General features: G+C 44.2%; 2 protein-coding genes across 4 annotated transcripts in view; one reads left to right on the top strand and one right to left on the bottom strand.

Moving 5' to 3' along the window:
- The window catches only part of pcnx2 (pecanex 2), a 30,547-nt gene extending 16,868 nt beyond the window's left edge, over positions 1–13,679 (bottom strand). The window contains exons 1-19 of one of the 3 annotated variants that reach the window (XM_083988066.1): positions 13,221–13,679; positions 11,391–11,593; positions 10,572–10,689; positions 10,416–10,452; positions 7,729–8,246; positions 7,359–7,553; positions 6,072–6,572; positions 5,772–5,967; positions 4,836–4,986; positions 4,573–4,715; positions 4,068–4,146; positions 3,772–3,907; positions 2,686–2,828; positions 2,380–2,533; positions 2,086–2,118; positions 1,431–1,602; positions 1,207–1,317; positions 710–801; positions 264–373 (exon numbers count right to left, since the gene is read on the bottom strand). In XM_083988066.1, the coding sequence (XP_083844192.1) occupies positions 264–373; positions 710–801; positions 1,207–1,317; positions 1,431–1,602; positions 2,086–2,118; positions 2,380–2,533; positions 2,686–2,828; positions 3,772–3,907; positions 4,068–4,146; positions 4,573–4,715; positions 4,836–4,986; positions 5,772–5,967; positions 6,072–6,572; positions 7,359–7,553; positions 7,729–8,246; positions 10,416–10,452; positions 10,572–10,689; positions 11,391–11,593; positions 13,221–13,373 (3,245 nt within the window). In that variant the 5' untranslated portion in view covers positions 13,374–13,679. The remainder of the gene's footprint in view (positions 1–263; positions 374–709; positions 802–1,206; positions 1,318–1,430; positions 1,603–2,085; positions 2,119–2,379; positions 2,534–2,685; positions 2,829–3,771; positions 3,908–4,067; positions 4,147–4,572; positions 4,716–4,835; positions 4,987–5,771; positions 5,968–6,071; positions 6,573–7,358; positions 7,554–7,728; positions 8,247–10,415; positions 10,453–10,571; positions 10,690–11,390; positions 11,594–13,220) is intronic. The other 2 variants (XM_083988067.1, XM_083988068.1) reach the window with 2 other exon arrangements.
- A 947-nt stretch (positions 13,680–14,626) lies between these two features.
- The window catches only part of map3k21 (mitogen-activated protein kinase kinase kinase 21), a 28,747-nt gene continuing 21,808 nt past the window's right edge, over positions 14,627–21,565 (top strand). The window contains 1 exon segment of the mRNA XM_083988737.1: positions 14,627–16,560. Within this exon segment, the coding sequence (XP_083844863.1) occupies positions 15,735–16,560 (826 nt within the window). The 5' untranslated portion in view covers positions 14,627–15,734.

The following is a 21,565-nucleotide window of genomic DNA, read 5'->3' as shown; positions in this document are numbered from 1 at the left end:
TGATTCGGGTGTTAACAGTTTGAAATTACAATATTTAACATTTAACTCTCAGCTGGTGTAGAAATGACTCAACAAATAATAACCTATGAAAATAGAGTGTAGTCGGTGCATTAACTCCCGGCCCTCGTTTCCGCAGGTCTCCTCGCTAATGTTTTATTTATTTCAAAACTATTACAGAGGATTAAGTGGGTGGTAGTCAGGCCCAGCATGTGCATGCAAACAGCAAACAGCACACAGACACACACACACACACTGATACTCACACTAGTACCGACGGGTCACTGCTTTGTCGACTGAGGTGGTAGGAGAAGACCACCAAAAGGCCACAGAAACCAGAGAACAGAGCCGGGGTGTGCTGCTCATCCCACGGCTCCTGTAACAACACACACACACACACACACCAGTGTGAATCACACCATCATGTACTTTTTAAAACTACTTCTTTTCGATCTTCGCGGTTTAAAAGCTTCTTCCCCCACCAGTTACAATCTTGTAGTCACTTTTGAAGGATGACTTGCAGCACTTTGTATTTTGCTGCAGCTCTGCTTAGCTCCATCAGTGAAACTCCCCGGCTGCACCGCTATTTATAACTGCCTGTCTTCTTCTATTCCTATAACCAGGAGGATGACCACGAAAACAAACTCAGTACAAAAAGATAAAAAAGAAAAGAAGGAGAAAAAGGCTTTGCTGTGTGTTTTCTGTTTTCTACCTTGAGAGCTCCGAAGCAGAAGCCGTAGAGCAGAGACAGAGCGATCAGACTGCGTAGGATGCTGTAGACTGCAGAGATGAGACTTGTAGCAGCTGAGACACACAAATTAGAGTGAGGGTGAAAACACATACACAGAGAGACAAGCTGTAGTAGTGGTAGTTATGGTTTGGTTTATAAGGCACTGATAGCTTCTCACGTAACACTGCAGTGACATGAATCAAATATGGCTGATTCACTGTCCTGGTGATGGAGATTATCTGGATTTTTGAGTGCTACATTCTTCTTAAATAATACCTATACCTTTCTTTTTCCACATGTGGGTTGTTTATTTATAATAATTATGAATATTTAATGTTATAGAATTTTTAATACTGAATACATACTACACACACAGGCATCAAACCAGGGCCACATTTCCACACATTAGACATTACAACAGAAGATTCACATTAACATCTGTCAAGGATCTGGATTAAAGAACAACATGTTTAACTGACCTGTCCCTCCAAATAAGTGCATGTCAATCTGCTCCAGCAGGTAAATGGTGAAGGTGTTGATCTGAGGGAAGAGACCCACCAGGAAGGTGATTGGGAAGCAGTAGGTAAAACCTGTTTAATGCATAAGACAAAAGACATTTCTGTGAAGGATGAGAAAATAAAATGATACGGTGAAATAAATTAACTGTGCGAGGCCAAGCAAGCTTCTGGATATTTATCCGTACCCACTAACAGGTCTCGTAAAAAGCGCAGTGCGTCATGGCAGACGATGGTGACCCCGTACAGGGTGGAGACGGGCAGGTCCTTCCGCCTCAGCAGCTGCTCCAGCAGCCAGATCAGAGTGCAGAAGATACAGAAGTAGGCCGCTCGACTGTAGGCCACAAGCTGGTTGTGACCCTGGGGAGACGCATGCATCAACACACAGAGGTTAGGGTGTAACACAACACAGTGATATAACATTAGGGTGGTGAGAGGTTCCAACACAGTGACATAACAGCAACAACCAAGCAAGATAACACGATGAGCGCTGCTACAAATTTGGGTCATATTAGGATGACTGCTCATGTGTCTTGCACTTTGATGCGTTTTCACAGTCACATGACGCAAGTCAGTCAGTAAGCTCCAAAAGGGACAGACCATGTAGCTGAGGCAGCAGGGAAAACACAAGAAAGTCATTCATTGGAAAAGGGAACTGTTTGGAAAATCATGACTTCATAAAGGAAACACTGACAACATGCATCACTGAAGAAGATGATGGGTCACTCAGTTGAAATAAACGAACAGCGATATGATGTTAAGTTTTGTTAATATTCATAATAAGTACTGTAATTGATAATAGAGCCTGACATGAGTTTGTTTCCTCTGTGACATTAAACTCACGTGTGTTGGTGAAGCTGCATCTGGTTGAACACTCTGGAAAACAAAAACACAGAAGTCTTTGTTGACTCATCGACTGGAAATCACCATGAAAACAGTTGAAAAACAGCAGCGACAGTTCATCAGAAAGTGATGAGGCGGAGCAAATAGGAAGTAGCAGGTCTGAGGTCAGCTTTACTTGTAAAAATCAAATACTATCCAAGCTGGTTTTCATTCATTCATTTTGGCTTTTCTCCAACATTAAATGCTCAGTCAGCTCCTTAAGATTGAAAAGATAATGGCTGATCTGATTTTTACCTTCAATAAGGAATACTGGCAGCTGGCGATGACTAGGCAAAACTGGAAGACCCAGAAGTCTTTGAAGCAGCCGTGGTTGAGAAGCACAAAACCAAGGAAAGAAACCAGGAAGGCCATGAAGACTGCAACTAGATTCTCCAGAACCTCCTGGTTTCTTTAGAAAAACAGCACACACGACCGCAAAAGTTGGTTATAATAGTGCAATCAGTAGAGACGGGACAACCAACAAGTATACTGGGATATCACAAGTTAGATTTTCGAGATGTGAGACTAAACTGGGACAGTGGGGAGAGTTTTGTGTGTTACCTGTCCAGAAGAGCGAGCAGGGTGAGCCGGTCGTATAAAATGTTGATCCACTTCCCAGGAAACAGTTCAAGTTTGTAATAAATCTTCTTGGTCGGTTTTTCCTGAGTGGAAGTCTCTGAGGATTCGTCCAGAGAGTCCTCTTCCTGCACACAAGCACAAGATAATTTACACCCACATGAATTCAGCTGCAGAGATACAGGAGAGGAAAAAGACTCTGATGTTTTATATCTACATGAGTTTCAGTGTGCAGTAACTCAAAACACAGCCCGGGTCCTCGTAAGTCCAGGGAGTGACATCTTTTTCACACTGTACGACACGCATACACACACACACACACATACACATACACACACACACACACACTCAACGTGGTGCATTAATGATTCAGCAGTGAGTGTGTGTTGCTTCAGCTTCAACAACTGATCCAGGCCCATTATGTCACTGTTGCTGATCTGCATCCAGCCCTGATGTGGACTAACTCAGGAGTCATATTACTGCTTCTGTTTCGAGTCAGTGAGTCACAGTTTGACAAAGAGAAAGTACTCACCATTTAATTTATGTCCCCTCATGGAGACCTCAAATTCAATTTTTGTTTTAAATCTTTATTCATGTGTCAATTCCTAATTCTAATATCTAATGTACATGGTTGTGAGCTAACTTAACTGAGCTAATTCCTCACAACTGTCTCATACAGTAATTAGCAAAAATAATTTGCATCAGTGTTTGCTTTCCAGCAGACTTCTTTTTCACTCTCTTCACTGGCACACTACTATTTTTTCTGTATGTTACCTCCACCAGCTGTAGATTAGTGAAACTGCATGAAACAATAGGGAGAAGTGACCATTACATTGTCTATGAATGTGCTACAATGTGGGTCTTTGTGTGTACTGTATGCAGGAGATAGAAACACCATGGTAAAAAAACAAAACATAGTACCACGTGTGGTCAAAAACCCATAGGGAACCTACATTATAACAGCACTCTGAGTTTACTGTAACTATCTTTAGTCCCGTCAGGTTCAGTAAACAGTGGATGCTTTTAATTTGCAGGAGAAAAAAAAGATAAAAGGTCAACATAGATGAGAACCTGGAAGATCTCCGGGTGTGTCCTTCGTGGCCGGAGCCTGTGTGCAGGGATGATTCGTCTCTGGAAAGGACAGTCGGCGTGACCTCCCGCCAGGCCGTCCTGACACTCCGAGTTAGAGGAAGTCGACAGCAGGTCACTGAGGACGCACACACACAAACACGCACAACAGTCAGGCCGACGTTAATGTGTGCAATAAACCTGATTATCAGAGGTGAGATGAAGTTGCAAAGAAGCACAGTGAAGCAGCTTGATGCAGGTGAAGGAGGAAAACGATGATTAAGGTTTGACAACAGTACCACATGTTGCCGGTGATGAGCTCGGCTCCTAGCGGCAGGTTGAGGGCTCTCTCTGCATACAGCTTACGAGGCCTGTCTCCTGGTGAAGCAAAGCAGATAACGTACAACTTATCTAACAATTCCTGTGTGAATAACTGATATGGGGGTTTTATTTATCCTCACAGACACACAGCAGACACTGGACTGTGACTGAACCACTGAACAAGCTCCACATCCTGGAGCTGTTTCAAAAAAATGTCATTTAATCTACCAGCTTTTTTTCTGAGCTGTTTCAAAAAGTGAAACCATCAGCTGCTGGCAGTGCCTCCCACACACAAACACACACACACACTGTACAATATATTTGTGCAAATATTATGAGACTATCCCAGTACACTGACTGGGTGTATTTGCAGCACCTCTTTGTTGTTTCTGACTACATGAGTCATCGCAACTTGTCTCCAGCAAAAGATTAAAAAAAAAAAACACATTACATTTCCAGGAAACAATGGGCAATGCAGCTTACTGTGTACAGTGTGGAAGGTGTAGGCCTCCTCTTTGTTGGTGGCCTCCGGTCTGCAGATGACCTGCAGCATGGAGCTCTCTGACTGGGAGGTTTGTGAGGGCAGGGAGTCGTAGTCTGGATCCTTCTCTCTGTCCGTCTGTGGACTAAAGAGACAAAATGAAACCAGCTAGAGATGTTAGATCCTCAAATCTTAAACTTTGTACTGCAAATATATATATGTGTGTGTGAGTGAATGCAGCATGCTTGTCTACAGGCACACATACCTGTCAGGAGACACTATTGGGATGTGTGTGGGTGGTATAGCCTGTAGTGTGTCAGTAGGCAGGCTGGTGGGTGGTTTGGGTCTCTCCGGTTTGCTTTCTGTCTTGGTCTCTGTTGCTGTATCATCTTGTCTGGAAGCCACACTCAGATTCTCTGCAAACAGATAAATGAATAGAAAAATGAAAAGTCAAATATAAAGCCCCAGCTAATGGTGAGATGATTCATTCATTTCTTTGTTTGCTTGGCAATGCTAAAGCTGCAGCACTAGTCATTTTTATGCTGCAGATGAAGGTTGCTCAGACTGAACCCACAGAGAGTTGGCACTCACTGCACATAACGTCCTCCTCACTTCTATGGAGAGTTTTAGCATCTTTCAGTGCAGCTAATTGGTTTAAGCCCCACATCTTAACTGTTTTGGTTCAACTTCACTTTCCTTGAAAGAGCTTTGACAAAAAAAAAATCCCTCAGGAACTGGTCGAGACCAAAAACAGACCTAACAGAGTGAAAGATATTATAAATAAAGAAAAGAGATGATAATATTGTGCCTCTGCTTCCACCACCAGAGACAAACACTCATTCTGATTTAAAGAGCTCCAGTGGAAGTAACATTTTCATCTAATTAAAGTCTCCAAGCCCACTAGCCGCCACCATAAGCTGTGAGCTGCTAGTTTGCAATAGTTTAACTGAATAGCCATTAACCATACAACATTATCTTAGTTACATCTTAGGTCAAAAAGCAGCAGCTGACAAAGCAGTGGTGCCATTTTGCTTTCAGTCTGAACATTTGCATTAACTTAAACACCTTAAAGCTCCAATACACCCAAACAGTTGTTTTCAATTACATTGTCTGACTCTGCAGGTGTGTTTAGGCAGCATCCCATAGGTGTGCGGGGACATGACAACATGTAGATAAAGGAGATAGAGGTAAAGGAACAAACCCTCTTGCTGAGAATCACCTTCTTCTGCAGTTCCTGCTTCCTGTTTCTGTTCAGGCCCCTCCTCCTCCTGTGTGCTGGCCCCGCCCCCTCTGGTGCTGAGGGACCCCAACAAGGAGACAAACTCCAAGAAGTTGGACTCGTTGGGAATCTGGCCCTCCTTTGCTTCCAAATCTGACTTGGAACTGGTCATGGTGGACTAACAGAGAGAGAAATGTTTGTATGTATGCACGGACAGATGGATGGAGAGATGACTGTGACAAAAGATACAGAAATAGAAACAGAGCCAAACTGCCAACATACTGTGTTGTGTGAGCGGTCTGAAAGCAGAACGGCATCTTTCCCACTGTCCATGCTCAGCCCACGGATGTGAGTCCTTCCACCGGGCCCATAGCGGCCCAAAGCCGGCGGCAGACGCAGGAACCCCTGTGAATCCACGTTGGGATCCAGAGGGTCCGTGTCGTCGGGGTGGGAGTGAACATCAATCCCAGACGAGCTGTTATCATTCGTCAGCTGCGGGCTCGGCGTGCTGTCGGAAGTCAACTGCGGGCCGAGATGCTCCTGGTCTGGATCTGGACACTCCAGCAGCGTGGTCGAGTCCGAGTTGGTCGTCTCTTTACAAAGGTGGAACTCCTCGGTCGTCGTCACCGTCGTCGTTGTCGTCGTCTGCTGCTGTTTCAGGGTGGGATCGTCCTCGGAGCCGGCCGTCTCCTCTCCCTCCTCCGCCTCCTGCTTCTCCTCCTCGGGGGAGTCGAAGGTGATGACGGGGATCTTGATGTGACATTCTCCTGCCTCCTTCTGAGCCTTGCAGGACACACACAGACATGTCACCCGCACAACGTAACAACACCTCAGTGAGAATCCTGACACTGGATCGCGCTGTGCAGCTGGACATGCTCAGAAATGCACACCAAATACATCAGGCTGATTTTGTAGAATAATATTCCCTTTTGATGGAATGATACAACTAGAAAATCATGGAATATTGCAATAGCAATTAATATATACAGTATAAAGGTGCATCCCAATAAATTAAAAATATCATGGAAAAGTTTATTTATGTCAGTAATTCAGTTCAAAAAGTGAAACTAATACATTATATAGATCCATTACACACAGAATGAAATATTTCATGTCTTTATTTATTTAATTTCTTTTTTTGTAATGATTATGGCTTATATTTAATGAAGACCTAAAATTCTGTATCTCAAAAAAAAAAAAAGAATATTACAGAAGACCAATAAAAAAAAGCATTTTTAATTTGGAAATATTGGCCTTCTGAAAAGTATGTCCATTTCTATGCACTCAATACTTGGTTAGGGCTATTTGACTTGAACCCCTGGAAATTGACTTTTCCATGATATTCTAATTTATTTGATCTGATTTGATTTTATTAAGATCCCCATTAGCTGCTACACCTTATTATAAAAATTAAAATATAAAAACCAAACAACAAAACAATCAATACAACAATAGCATACCAATAACAACAATTTATTGAGATGCACCTGTATAATACTGTGAAAGTGGAATGGGATGTTTTACCAGCTTTAAACCTGATGCTGTGAGGATATTGAAAATGATTCCTACCTGTGCATTTTCCAGAATGCTCTGCTTGACGCTCTCCTCCAGCTGAGCCGCCGTCTGAGGGTCACAGCTCATGGTGATGATGATCTTCACTGTGTCGCTGTCGTCCAGGTGAACCGTCGCAGGCCCGGGGACGGAGTTGTCCACGAGAACCACTTCAATCTCGTCAGAACAGTACGTCTCCTCCAGTGGCTCAGCCTGGCAGACGAGAGCACAGATGGAGGGAATCACAGTGACAGATGAATTCCTCCTCAATGAGATTGTGTCGTCTTTTTTTAGAGGCATGAGTCGTCTGTCATTTGTATCCAGAATGTCAAATTACAGTAAAGCATAAATATTTACAGCTTCTTGCATCTGCATCTGAAAGGCCTACCTGTGCAGGGGTTTCTGGGATGTCGATGAGTTCATCCTGGTGGTCGTTGGTCGTCTCCAGAGAGTTATTGTTGGCATCTGAAGGCTCTTTTTTCCCTTCGCTCTCCTCCTCGCTCTCTTCTTCGCTTCCCTTAGAGGGAGGCAGACCTTCATCAGCTGTTTCCGTGTCTGCCGTCTCTTTGTCTTCACAGTCTTTCTCCTCCACTTTGTCCAGCTCTGAGTCTTTCTCCGCTGTTCTTTCCTGCTCCGACTGCTCTCGGTCGGTCCCCGCCAAAGAGCTCTGAACGTCCGCTCCTTCTTTCACAGCTCCGGTTTCAATTATCTCTGCATCCATTTTCCCACCAGCGGACCCGGGCCGCATCTCTTCTCTTTCGGCTCGGGACGGGGGCCTCTGCTGGGCCTGCAGAAGGGGGGCGGCTTGGTCGGGATTGGGACTGGAGAGGTCATCTGGAGAAGGCTCTGGGCTCGGGTGCAGCCCTCCCTCCACTGGCTTCTCTTCTGCAGCGCTCTCACCCTGTCCTGCAATGAAATGAAATCCAAATTCATTGTAGATTTAAAGTCTTTAAAAACTGCTCTAATCCTCAAAATTCATGCCATGGCAATGTGGCCTCTCATTTGGCTACCGTGATAACACAAAACAGTCACAGTGTTATGTAAAGCAGCATTTGCCAGTCGCAGATAAATATCTTCAATTTGCTATAAAACGAGCTGCAGAAGGCAGATCAATCCCACTGTTATTAAAAACAGATACAAACAAATTGCGCGATGATTTTTGATGCAATGCACCACAGTGATTATATCCCCTTTTCTGATCAGCTGACTTGGCTCTGACTAATCACCAGTGCATTAGGTCATAAATTTACTGGAAGCAGTCAGCTGGTCTTTATAGCTGCAAACTGGCTCACTGCTAGGTCCGTTGCATGTCAGTGTAATTTTACCACAATGATGTGTTTGCAAAAAAGGAACTTCTAGTCCATCTAGATCGGTGCATTAGGGAAGAGGAAGAGTGCTGGACTCCACTGATTCTGACAAGTACAGTACAGTACAGGACACCAGTTCCCCCAGAGCACACAGAAGGCCTCAATGGCTACAATAACAAAGTCAGTTTAATTGTTGCTGTGAGTGAGGCCTGGATATTTATCATATGGTCATATAGTCAGTCTTATTTTTAGTATTCCAGGGAAGTCTTTTTTTCTTTTCTTTTCTTTTTTTGAGTGATAAAAAAAATCTCCTTCATGAATAATTAATTCACCAGCCTGATGGAAAATGTCCTGCAGGTTATAGATACTTTCAGCCCTAAACTTAACTTAACAATGCCAGTACAAGACAACCTCAGCAATATGTGATCCAGTGGCTGAAACACAAATAGGGAGAAGAACTTGGTCCCAGTCCGTTCCTGTTTACTTCACTATCCTGGAAGAAAACCTCGAAAAAAATCTCTTTTCAATAGGAGAAAGACCCCCGAAAAACTTTGTATTTTCAGGTGTTTCTAAAGTATTCAGCCTCTGGTCTAATCTATTTCTCAAGTCACTTCCACTGATCTAGAACTAGATTGTTGATAAAAGAGCCTCAATGGTGAAACCTTAATACAGCTCAGAAACATACGCACAACAATCCAATCACAAATTTAAATGGGGCTGGACCATCAATGGTAACTTGGTATATAGATAAATCATATAATGCTTTAAGAACCATCTCTCTTTCTGTCTCTCTCTCTCTGTATAATACTGAAACAGTATTGTAAAGATATACAGAGGAGTTAGGTAGGTCAATGTGACATAGATGTATTATCTGAGACACTTTAAGCTCTTTATAATGGCTACACTGAGCAACAACAACGGACATAAACTGGGACAAACATCCAGCCAAACAAACCCAGGCCGATTTTCACCTTCTGCACTTTCGAAGAGAGGAAACAATGAATCAAATTACACATCCTCAATACTCATTTCCATACAACACAACAACACAACAAGCCACGCTGACTTCTGAAGTTCGGCTGTTGCATGGGGAATATCAGAGCATGCACTGTTGTAATTGTCAGTAACAGCAGATGGGTGACGAACTATAGGAAGAACCAACATAAAAGTGTCCTTGTTAGGTTTTGATCCACAACGAGCTGCAAGATCAGCTTCAGTCCGTTTAGTACAGAGTCTATGAAACTCCACTGGAGGGATGAACACAGGTCTTCAGAAACATAATCGCTCCTTCTGTGTTTGATGATGCTCGGAAAAGAGCGGCTGTTCAAAATCTGAGATATAGTAGTTTTTCAATTGGTCTGGGAACAGGGGCCAGTTTCTCTAAAAGATATTTTAGACTGATTGATCTTTATTGTTTGCAGTCCTTGATTAGTCTGGTGCAATCAGTTTCCCCAAAATAAAGATGGTTTCTTTCTAAGTAGGTTTTTTTTTTGCCCTTGGACGACAGTAAAATGTTTTCCCAAAATGTTTTCTGCTTCTTAAAAGTTGTGCACCAGTGAATTTATATGTCTAACTAAATATATGAGCTACAGTATATAGTGAAGGGTTATCTTTGTGACCTCAGCCCCTAGGGACTGTGAAGGCCGAAGTTTATGATTCACATCATATTAACACTCATCAGTGACACTTCATGCCCTGTATCTGTTATGTTTCTCTGTTCATTTGTTCAGGTTTTCCCTTTAATAGACCCCCCCCATCTGAATCTCACCTTCCAAGGTCTTCACCTCTTCTGACTTTGAACAGTCCTGTTGTGGAGAGAGAGAGAGAGTTCAGAAGCACAGGATTAAAACGGGGACGTGATGCAGGTTGACACAGTGTTTCTTCTGTGCTGTATGTTCACACTGGCAGGTGTCACTCAACTCACCACACCGATCAGTCCCGGGTTGGTTTCAGTCTGCTTCACTGTCACCTGGATCACCGGACTGGGACGCTTACGAGCCAGCATCGTCATGGCAACACTGTCGGGGACTGTGCTGCTCTTCCTGTGAGAACCAGACATAGGGGAGGAATACAAAGATGATGACAGAAGGATGGGGAGTCTCTGTGGATGTTGGACACGTCAATACTCCACTTTTGGAGGAAATGATCCATCCTTCACTCTCGGTCTCTCATGTATGGAATACTAAAAGATACTGAAGAAATTAAGAGAAATAGAGTCGTATGGGAAGCGATGGATTTCTTTTAGTAGTCTCTCTGCAGATCAAGTGTGTCAGAGCCGAGTGGCCGACGCTGACCTCCCCTCATTAGCTTGCACTTTCACCACAGCTCCACTGAGTCTCTGAGAAAAACTGTGGAAAGTGCCAAACTGAAGAAAAATCGACACATGCAGAGGAAACAAAAGGGAAGAACAAATATACAAATCATGTGAGGACAGGTTATACTATACTTAGTATTAATGGTATTATTCTGAAAGGAGGTCTCAGGCCTAAAACGTGCAATTTCATTTTAATAATTAAGTTGTATCATGAGGGATTTAGCCCTCTGGCCTAGATTTTGTAATGACTAACCTAGCAGGGGAGCAGCTCCAGGCCCATGGAGTAAAAATGCCAGTTTGCTGAATGTGAATGTACATCACATCCCTGTGAATGGCCCCATAAAGGTGAGGCCACATCTGTAACTCCTCAGCTACTTCAGATTGACCCCACACGTGCAGGTGTTTGTGTGTGTGTTGGTGAGGGTTTACCTGATGTTGGCGGGCAGGCAGGAGTCCGAGGCGTTACTTTTCTTGTCCGGGGCCTTGCTGAGGTCAGAGAGGCTGCTGCGGACCACCGCCTCGCCCTCATCGAACATCAGGTGCAGCCGGTAGTTGGCCAGCTTGATGAGGATGAAGAAGAGGGTGATGGAGGTGCAGTAGATGCTCAGGGCCATGGTGGTAGGGGGCAAGGCCTGCGGAGGGGAGAGGAGAGGAGAGGAGAGGAGAGGAGAGGAGAGGAGAGGAGAGGAGAGGAGAGGAGAGGAGAGAAAATGATATCTTCAGACTGTCGTGACTCCACTGGAGCAGCGTTTGAATTGATGCTTTGAGCTGTAGCTGGATAGAAACGCGCCACCTGTCTCATCTCTACTTATTGTATGTAGCCTAAGTGAAATTTGGCAAGAGGCACACTGACGCCCCAAGTGTATTACAAGCTCAGTGAACCACGAGATCTCATTTGATTAATTGGCAGCTTAATGAATTTTATCGATCCCCAGGGGAGGAATGGCCCATAGCAAAGTACAGGAAGATTAAAGACAAAGCATCTGCATCATTGCTGACACATGAGTCATACTGTTCTGGAGGGAGTTCCTGCTTTGTTGGATGTGGACTCTGCAGGTTCAATTTGTCATCATCCGCTTGCATACGTGCTTATATTTGTCCGCTCCTCAGCTCTCTTAAATGTAATTTATGTTGCGCTGTATGTTGTGTGCGACCTTCAGCTAAAACGCTAACAAAACTGAAATTCGAAACATCCCATCCCGGAGAGCTTGTGTTGTTTTCGCAAGCGAAGCAGAGGTTGTTTTCAAACACACCGAGGAAAACTGCCAGCGACAAACGCTCTGGGATAACTTCAGTGGCAGTAACCTGCATTCATTGATGGCTAATTTGGGATTTACCCTAGCGTAGTAGTGGACTTGACCTAAAGTTACAGGGCAGCACAATGAGAGACACATTTTTGATCATTAAATGCAGCAGGATGTGTAGCGCTTACAAATTAGCTATATCAAAAACAGACACTAGAGATTTAGGAGGTATTAACATTGCATAATTGTAAATTACAATCAATAAGATATAATTTTCTGATAAAGCCGACTGAGACACACACAATAACACTAAGGGTTTGCATGATCAGATCGAGTCCAGTGTCATACATGGCATTTATTAGCTATAGCAGCTAAGGTCAAGGTGTTTGACCTATAGCTGCAACTCTCCCTTTTATGCATGCTACTATAACACAGTTTAAACTGAAGGCAACACAAAGGTCACTGGGGATGTCCCTTAAAATTAGGATTAGTTATAATGGAAGCATCGTTCCCCTGAGGTGGGACAATGAGAGTAGATAGGAGAGTATCCTCCTATATCAAATCTACAGGGTAAACCACTCTATTAAAAAACCTCCTCACACAGGAGGATCTGATCAGTGGGAGTGAGGCAGCACCACCAGCAGCAGCAGCAGCAGCCCTGTGGTGCACCTATTAAAAAGGCCATGACATGGAAATATTGGTGAACCACAGTTTCACGCTTCCTGCCACATCCAGGAGCAGCCATGCGTTCCGTCACCGCATGCGGGGGAAAACACTGCGACAGTGGCGTTTTTCCAGCCCCTTTCCCCCCTCGAGCAGCAACAACTACACAATGAAGGATGTCAGATCCATGCGTGTTTATCCAAAGAGGGATAAACCACCGCGTGAATAAAAAATGTCACCTATAGGTAAAGCTACCGTGAACACCTCACACCCCCCTCCTCACGGCCTTTAACGTGATGTTCCCTGATTTAAATATAAAAAAAAGAAGAAATAAATAAAAAGAAAAGCTCACCAGATGGAGAGACAGGGGCAACATAAGGAGGAATATCCACAGATAGAGGTGGCAGGAGTTGTTGAATTTGTTCTGGTCCGGTTCGTGGTACCAGCCCCCGGTCAGAGATGCCCAGACTCCCTGACGCAGGGTCTGCACAACCTGGGAGCCCATCTCTCCTCCTCTCTCCTCCTCTCCGCTCAGGTTGGACGGACCGATGATGATGATGATGATGCTGATGCTGCTGCTAGGCTACAATGAAATGATCTCCTCTAATAATGCATGCTACAGTCGCTACGCCTCCATGTTGGGGTGATAGCTACAGCACGTCTCCACAGCCTTCTCTTTCATGCCTCGTCCGTCTTCCTCGGTGTTATCCCGTCGTCTGCCTTTTCCCATCCCAATGTCGATTCGTCCATCGCTGCTGCTGCTGCTGCTGCTGCTGCCGCGGTCCTCATCTCGTCCTGATCGCCTCTCTCCTTCACTCTCTCCTCCTCTCGGACTGCCTGCACAGATGCGCAGCTCTGACCGCCCCCCTCCTTCTCCTCCTCCTCCTCCTTCCCCCCTCCTCCCTCCATCCTTCTTCTCGATCCCTTCCTATTATGTGATGCTAACCTTTACGTTTATCTGCGTACAAATGCTGGATCACAGGAAAAATCACACAATACACAATCAATGTTTAGACCATTCTTATCACGTTATTATATTAAATTATATTATATTATATTATATTATATTATATTATATTATATTACATTACATTACATTACATTACATTACATTACATTATATTATATTATAATATATCTGTGTCCAAGTCAAAGGCATAGGCAATTGAATCAAGTCAATTGGACGTAGTTTTTGTCTTGAAGACGTTTAGCCCCTTAAGATGATGAGATGATTAAGCCACTTGAAGAAGGGGCGACATGTCCAGTTGACTTGTTTTAAGTAGATAGGCTATATTATATTATATTGTAATGTTATTGTTGTATTAGACTGTAGCCTATAGGTTTATGATATTCGACTCTCATACAATGCATTGTGAGAGAAAGTAGGCTACGGGACATTTGCACCACTGACACTTAGCCTATCTCATAAAAGCTGATTCTCATTCTAATCGTGATATTAGCTGTAGTGTGGCAGTGTTAATATATTAGGCTATTGCTAATATTTGTGGCCTAAGACACAACATTCAATAAATGTAGGTATAGGCTAATAATAGGCTGATACACACTTTCATAGTCACACAGAAGCACACACTGAGAACGTGTGTGTGTGCGTGTGTGTGTGTGTGTGTGTGAGAGAGATTATATGGTCCACTATTCCCATAATTTCCCTGAAGGCGCGCTCTCCTCACACATTCCTACAGTGACTCCTCCCCGGCCCCCCTTCCCCCTCCCCTCCTCACCCGCTGACACCGTGGTCACGTGTCATGGATGCACCAATCAGAGGGCAGCACAGCCAGCAGCACGGAGAGCAGCAGCAGCGGCAGCAGCAGCAGCGTCTATCCTGCCACCACTCACTGCTGCTGGGTCCAGCTCACTCGACTCCGCTTGGCGACACTGCTGATGATGAGGGGGGGTTGTTTTGATTAAGGTTGACGGACTTTTTTTTTCTTCTTTCCCCCTTCATGTTTTTTATCTCTACATTTTTGCGCTCGCTGAAATCCCGGATGATTGTTGTTGCCTTGTCCAAGCTTTCCTCCATCCTCGGCTGTTGTTCTTCATTCACGTCAACGGCGGAGAACTAAACATTCGCAGCGGCGCAACTTTTTCCAACTGCCGCAGTAGTATCCTAGTCAACGGGCTGACCTATGCTAAGCTAACCCGCTAGACGTTACAAGTGTGGGGTTTGCCAAGAAGATCCAAAAAAGAAAAAAAAAGGAGGAAAAAAGAAAAGAAACAAGCGAACTTCACTCATCGATACTCGGTGACTAGTTGGCGATTTGATGACAACTTGGACAGAGACACCTCTCACTTTATCCGGTGCAGGTGCACCTCTTGCGGCACCTGCGAAAACAGTAACTTAGCTCCAGAGCTAACTGTTGCTAACTTTAGCCTGTTGGCGTTAGAGACTGTGGTGGTGTGGAGGAGCAAACTTTCTCTCACTAGTAGGTGGGATTAATTATTTGGGATTTCAGACTTAATGTGGTATATATTGCTTATTTAGCCTTCAGTGAGTCTGACAAAGTGTTGACACTCATTTTAAAAAAAAAAGTATTTGGGCTAACCGTAGCCTAGCTCGCTAGTTATTGACCCAACACTTATAACCGGAGTGGCGACGTGGATACGGAGCTGCAGTCGCTCTCTTTCTCTCTCTCTCTGTCCCACACACACAGGACAGGACGGACTTTGGACACGGTTTGACCCTGCGCTGGGACTTCCCCCCCTCTGTTCTCATCATCAGCTAGTAGATGTGACACCATGCGGATTTCCAAAAGTTATTACTCTTAATGTTTTAACGTTTTTTTATTTTAAAGTTTGGTTTTTAAAAAGCTAGAGCTGCAGCCTATGGTGCCGCTACGGCCACCGAGAAATGGATGTCTCGCAGGCCGCTTTCCCAAACGGTGAAGGGCGGCCGGGCGGCGGCGGCGGCGGTGGTGGCAGCAGCAGCAGCGATGGAGCGGCCGGGGAGCATGCCTGGACAGATCCCCCCACGGTCCGGTCGTGGGCTCACTCAGCCCCGCTCTGCCCGACGCGGTCCCTGTGGACAGCCGCGTACGACTACGAGGCGAGCGGCGAGGACGAGCTCAGCCTGCGGCGAGGGGACGTGGTGGAGGTCCTGTCCAAGGACGCAGCGATCTCCGGGGACGAGGGATGGTGGACGGGGAAAATCAACCACCGGGTCGGGATTTTCCCCTCCAACTATGTCACATACCAACCGGCTATTTACCGTCTACCGGCCACGAGTGGGTCAGTGGGCGCAAGAGAGCGAGTCCCCAGCTCGCCCTGCAATATCCCCTTTTGTGAACTGGTGCTAGAGGAGATCATAGGCGTGGGGGGATTTGGCAAAGTTTACCGAGGCACATGGAAAGATCAAGAGGTTGCAGTGAAGGCGGCTCGGCAAGACCCAGACGAGGACATAACAGCCACCGCCGACGGTGTTAAACAAGAGGCAAAACTTTTCTCCATGCTGCAGCACCCCAACATTATAAAACTGGAGGGAGTGTGTTTGGACGAGCCCAACCTGTGCTTGGTTATGGAGTATGCCCGAGGCGGGACACTGAACCGGGTGCTGACCGGAAGGCGCATCCCTCCACACATCCTGGTCAACTGGGCCGTGCAGATTGCACGCGGGATGCACTATCTGCACGAGGAGGCAGTGGTACCCATCATCCACCGGGACCTGAAGTCTAGTAACAGTAAGCAAAGATTGAAGTGTGTGTGTGAAAGTGTGTGTGTGTGTGTGTGTGCTTAACTAATGGAAGGTGAACAATTAAGTTTAGGAGAAAGTCATCATACTGGGAGAACCATGCACCTGTTGCACATGCAGCACATCCTCCTTCAGCTAGCTTTGCCTTGCAGGGATCCAGACTAACTTTTTAAACTAGGAGCAGAGTGGCCCCTAACTAAACCATAAATATTAACGTTTCTCTCATCATTCACCTTTTCATTCATGATCCTCACACAGATTCCAGATTGTTTGAGTCGACCCTTCCATGTTTCACCAGTGTTAAAAGAAAAACAGCACATTTACTGCACAAGTACATGAAAAACCATCTCAAATTTTAGGGGCAGCTTTGGTTTTGTCGACTGTGTTAGCTGTGTTAGTCCATAGCCTCCTTTTTAAAGCATTTACTATTATGCATCCCCCCCTGGACAATCTCCGAGATCACTCTGGCAACTGCACATGTCAACTTGTGGCACAGATAGTGGATGCTTCATATTATATTAATGGCATAGTGTATGGAGAATGTGCACCTCTCTCTTATAGTTTATAATGAAAACACAGCTTCACCTTTACAGACTAAACCAAAACTTATCTACTGCTCCTTCCTCAGGATAGATTTAAAGAGGTAATACAAGGTGGTTGTATGAAGTGGTGGGGGGGATACCATCAAGAGGATGTGAAATAAAGTCAGGGTTTGTTCAGCTGGGCTGCCCCTCCACCCTCTCTTGCACTCTCCCCCCCTCATCCTTTAACACACACACACACACTCACCTTCCCTGCCCCCTCTCCACCCCAAGCTGAAATGTTGTTCAAATAAAGTCAGTGATTTACCGAACACATAACCAGACGCACTTGGTCCACATTGTTAGGCTTGACCCACCAAATCTGATACCAGAGGTCACAGGGTAAAAAAGGAGTTAGACAGAGGACAAATCTAGGTATGATAATTAAAATATATACATATGAATATGTGCACTTCTGGTGATGACGCAACTTGGGTCAGTACAGACAACAACTCAACAACAGTTAGGCCTAGATCCTCCATTGACATTAGGCACCAAAATAAGTTTCTTATCAAACTGAATAATGAATGGGCAGGATTTGTTGAAAAAGGAGTTTGAGTCATGTGTGTTTTGTCACAGGCTACTCACGTTAACTCAGGTGTGTTTATGTGTGTAATATGACTCAGAGCACTATTTCTTTTCCCCCCTTTGTGAGAACGAAGAGTGTCTTATCTACCTGGGGCCATGTGGAGAGCAGCTCTGGCACAAGGATGCCTGTTTATCTCCAGCTGTGAGAGATAATGTGTGAATATAGAGACAAAACATGTGAAGTGCACACAGACTGGACCCTGCATGAGCAACCTGTCAAGACAAAGATTGTCTGCCAGACAGTGCTGCACAGATTGTCTACAAAATGTATACACATGCAGTTCAAACACTTCAAATGCCCAGTGATCATAACATGTGCATGCTGTAAATGTGACCTTTATACATGGTAATATTTTGAGATAATACACACAGTGGATAGTGGGAGCATGTTTAGTCGTCCACGCCTTGTCAATCCACCCCCATAGGAAATTGTACAGTCCATTTAATTTGAAAATATAGTTAATTTATTGGAAATTTGTGGCAAATCCAAAAACCACATGTTGACCAAATACCAATATTTGGGATTTTATTTGCAGTACAGTGCAGTTTATCCATCAACTTAAAGGGATAGTTCAACATTTTGGCAAATTGGCCCATTGCCATAATCCCTATAGTTTTAGGAGTAGGTTCGTTACCTTTAATTGTCGGTGCAAGCTATTTTTAGAACGGTGGAGCAGAGCCGCGAGCTGCTCAGCGCTATTCTACGGCGGCTAATGGGATTTCTTGGTTTCCCTCATCAAACTCATCAAATACACAATCCAACAACTCCAAAACACTCTTGTGGACAAGTTGTCATGAGTTTGATGAGGGAAACCAAGAAATCCCATTAGCCTCCGTAGCCTAGCTCTGAGCAGCTCGTGGCTCGGCTTTGCCAAAATGTTGAACTATCCCTTCAAATTGTTTGCAGTAAGTGAACAGTTTGTCTGACATGAGAATAAACCAGATTTGCTTTAAAACATAAACACATTGTTTAAAATATATGAATATATCTGATATATATTTAAATAGTCGTTCAGAGAAATTGATTTTCCCGAAGAGTTTAAACAAAACATTTAAATACTCTGATTGTGTGTATGATCGCACCATGTGGTGAACATGTAGAAAGGCCTAACTCTAACTCCAACTTCTTTAAGATGGAGATCTGCGTTAATTAAAGGGCAGATGGAGAGAAAGGATTTAACTGCTGTTTGGGCTGTTGGGGCTAATCGGATGTTTGGTGAACATACACAAACAAACTCCCCCGAACAGACGCAGTGCTGCTAAGACAAGTCCATGTGTTTGTCCTGCCACTTCACTGTGACCAAGAGGACACAGCATAAGCTTTTAACAAGGAGGGAGCATTTAAAAACAAAACTTAGGAGAGACTATTCACAGTGGGCTTAATGCATCTTTGGGGGGTTGTAGTACAACCAAGGAAACTCCTTCAGATTCAAAGCCAGAGGAGTAAATGTCAATTTTCTCCAACCAAGACCAAGATGCTGAGTTCCCCAGGTTTGCAGCAGTGTAGTTACCGGTTGCAGGGTCAGAAGTCTGAACATCTGTAGTCAATATATACAGTCTTATCTAAATAAAGACAGAATGAGACAAGCTGTATGTGTTTGCTTTGAACCAGGCCAGTGGGTTCACAAACGACTCTCTCCTACACACAAACACACACAAATGGCACCCTGTGGTGTGCTGGGTTGTTTTCCCAGGAAAAAAAAACAAAACAGAATAATGCAGCTTAGACAAGTTGTTGCATCTGCAACTGTTGCATCTGCTGCTAGTGTCGGCCTGTTGTCTGTCTGTCTGCCTGCCTTCTTGGTGTTGTGTGTGTGCATCAGTCAATCTAAAAGGATAAAAAAGAGTGAGAATTATCTACACAGGGGGTAAAGGGAAAATGGGTAAATTTCAGCAAGTGGTTTTTAACCAGCAGTCTGTCCCTTTTTAATATTTAATCAGCACGGTGTCTGTTTGGTCGGCTCTGTTTCTCGCATTTATCATCAGTTCCTCAGTGTTTTTCCCTCTAAGAATAAACCCGGACATAGGCAGGTACATTTAATACAGACGCAGAGAAAAACACCCAAACTTCTCCACCTTCACTCAAGCACTCGGCCTGTCATTTATCAACTTGCAGTGTACACATGCTCCACGCAGACAAACATACAGCTATTTGATCAATGATTAGCCTGTAAAGTAATATGTTGGAAGTCAGCAAGATTTGTTCTCTCTCTTTTGTGTTTTTCAACCTAATCTGTAAAATCCCAGCCTGCAGGGAGGAATGTTGCTAATGAGGGATAAAAGCTTAACATACGTTTGCACAATGGACTGGTCAAGCAGCGGTTGCTAGGCTACTGTGGCCAGAAGAATGGCTAGGACTCGGAGGGTCTCAAAGCCCTCGTTTTGTTTTGTTCCGTTCATATTTAATCTCCCAGAGAGCAGCGGTACTCTTTTATTGCCACAAACTGAGGGGGTTTTTCTTCCTACTTCGTTATTTTTCTCCTCACTTTTTACCTTCCTTCCCTTGTTCCCTTCTTGCTTCCCTCTTGCTCCTTATTATTTTTCATGTCTGCTTTTTGTTGTTGTTGTTGTTGTTGTTGTTGTTGTTGGCCAAAAACCATTTTCAAACTTTAGAGGATACAACTGGAGTTACTTTTTCTTTTCTTTTTTTTTAAATATCAAATGACAAACTCTCTGAGCAGATCAAAACCAACAAGGAATTTACCCTGCAGCAAGTATTATTTGTGTCGCTCGCTGCTCCCTTATGTAGCTATAGGTGTGTCATGGAGTTTGATTGTCATCTAAAAACTTCAGTTTAATTATACTGTTGTATTGTTGTAGTACATATTCATTTATTAAAATAGAAATGTTCAGGCTAATACATGTCACGCAAGCTTTGTTTTTGTCATGCAAGCTTTAAAGTTTTGCCAATTCGACAAGCTTGAGAGAAAGAAACTATTTTTTCCATGTTCATTGCAATGGAAGAGTGGATGACAGTTTTATGGCATGGATGCGTAAGTTATATCAGGTTTTTGCTAAAACAGACTTCACTTTATTTACTTTTGGGCTCTGGTTTCTCCAATGCAGTTTTATTCACAACATCTTATCCTTGACCTTTCAATCTCTTTTCAATCTCAAAACTTTCTCTCCACAGTTGGTTGTTATACAGAGCAGTAGATAAGAGTAAGAAATCACAGTGAAACCTGGCCCTGAGCCAGCTCTCATAGCCCACATTAACTTTGGAGTTTCACATCTTGGTGCGCGAGATAGTATGCGAGGAATGTGAGCTTGAATGCCACTGAAACTGATGGGGTTCTGTTAGGAACGTGTGCTGCTGCATTCTCCCATCAATCTTAAGCTATTGTCAGACTTCATCACGCCGTCCCCATGGTCCCCTCCCTCTTCCCGTCTCTTTATTCACACAGACACACACACACACACACACACACACACACACACACACACACACACACACACACACACACATTTCTCTGCAGACCTGTCAAGACTTTGCAAAAGTTACATAAGCGCAGAAAGCATTCCCTTGTATCACTGCACTGATGAAGAAAAATAATAAGTATAGGGGGGGAACATGTGTTGACACTGTGACGACCATTGCACCACTGCATGACCCCGCTATGACCCAGCAGTGGCAACAACCGGGGGCAAAGTGCTCGGGGCTTGTGCACCTGTTATTTTCTAAACGTCAAGAGTCAAGAATTCTTTATTGTCATTATTCATACACGTAAGGAAAATTCCCTTTGGTTACTCTCGGCATAAAAGACACTCAATTAAAGACAAACACAATATAGAAAACACAAGCACACTATCAAGACAAAAATAAAA

Source organism: Trachurus trachurus (assembly GCF_905171665.1).
Source record: "Trachurus trachurus genome assembly, chromosome: 15".
NCBI classification, from domain to species: domain Eukaryota; kingdom Metazoa; phylum Chordata; class Actinopteri; order Carangiformes; family Carangidae; genus Trachurus; species Trachurus trachurus.
Note: the sequence above shows the minus strand (reverse complement) of the source record. Positions and strands in the feature narration are given on the sequence as shown.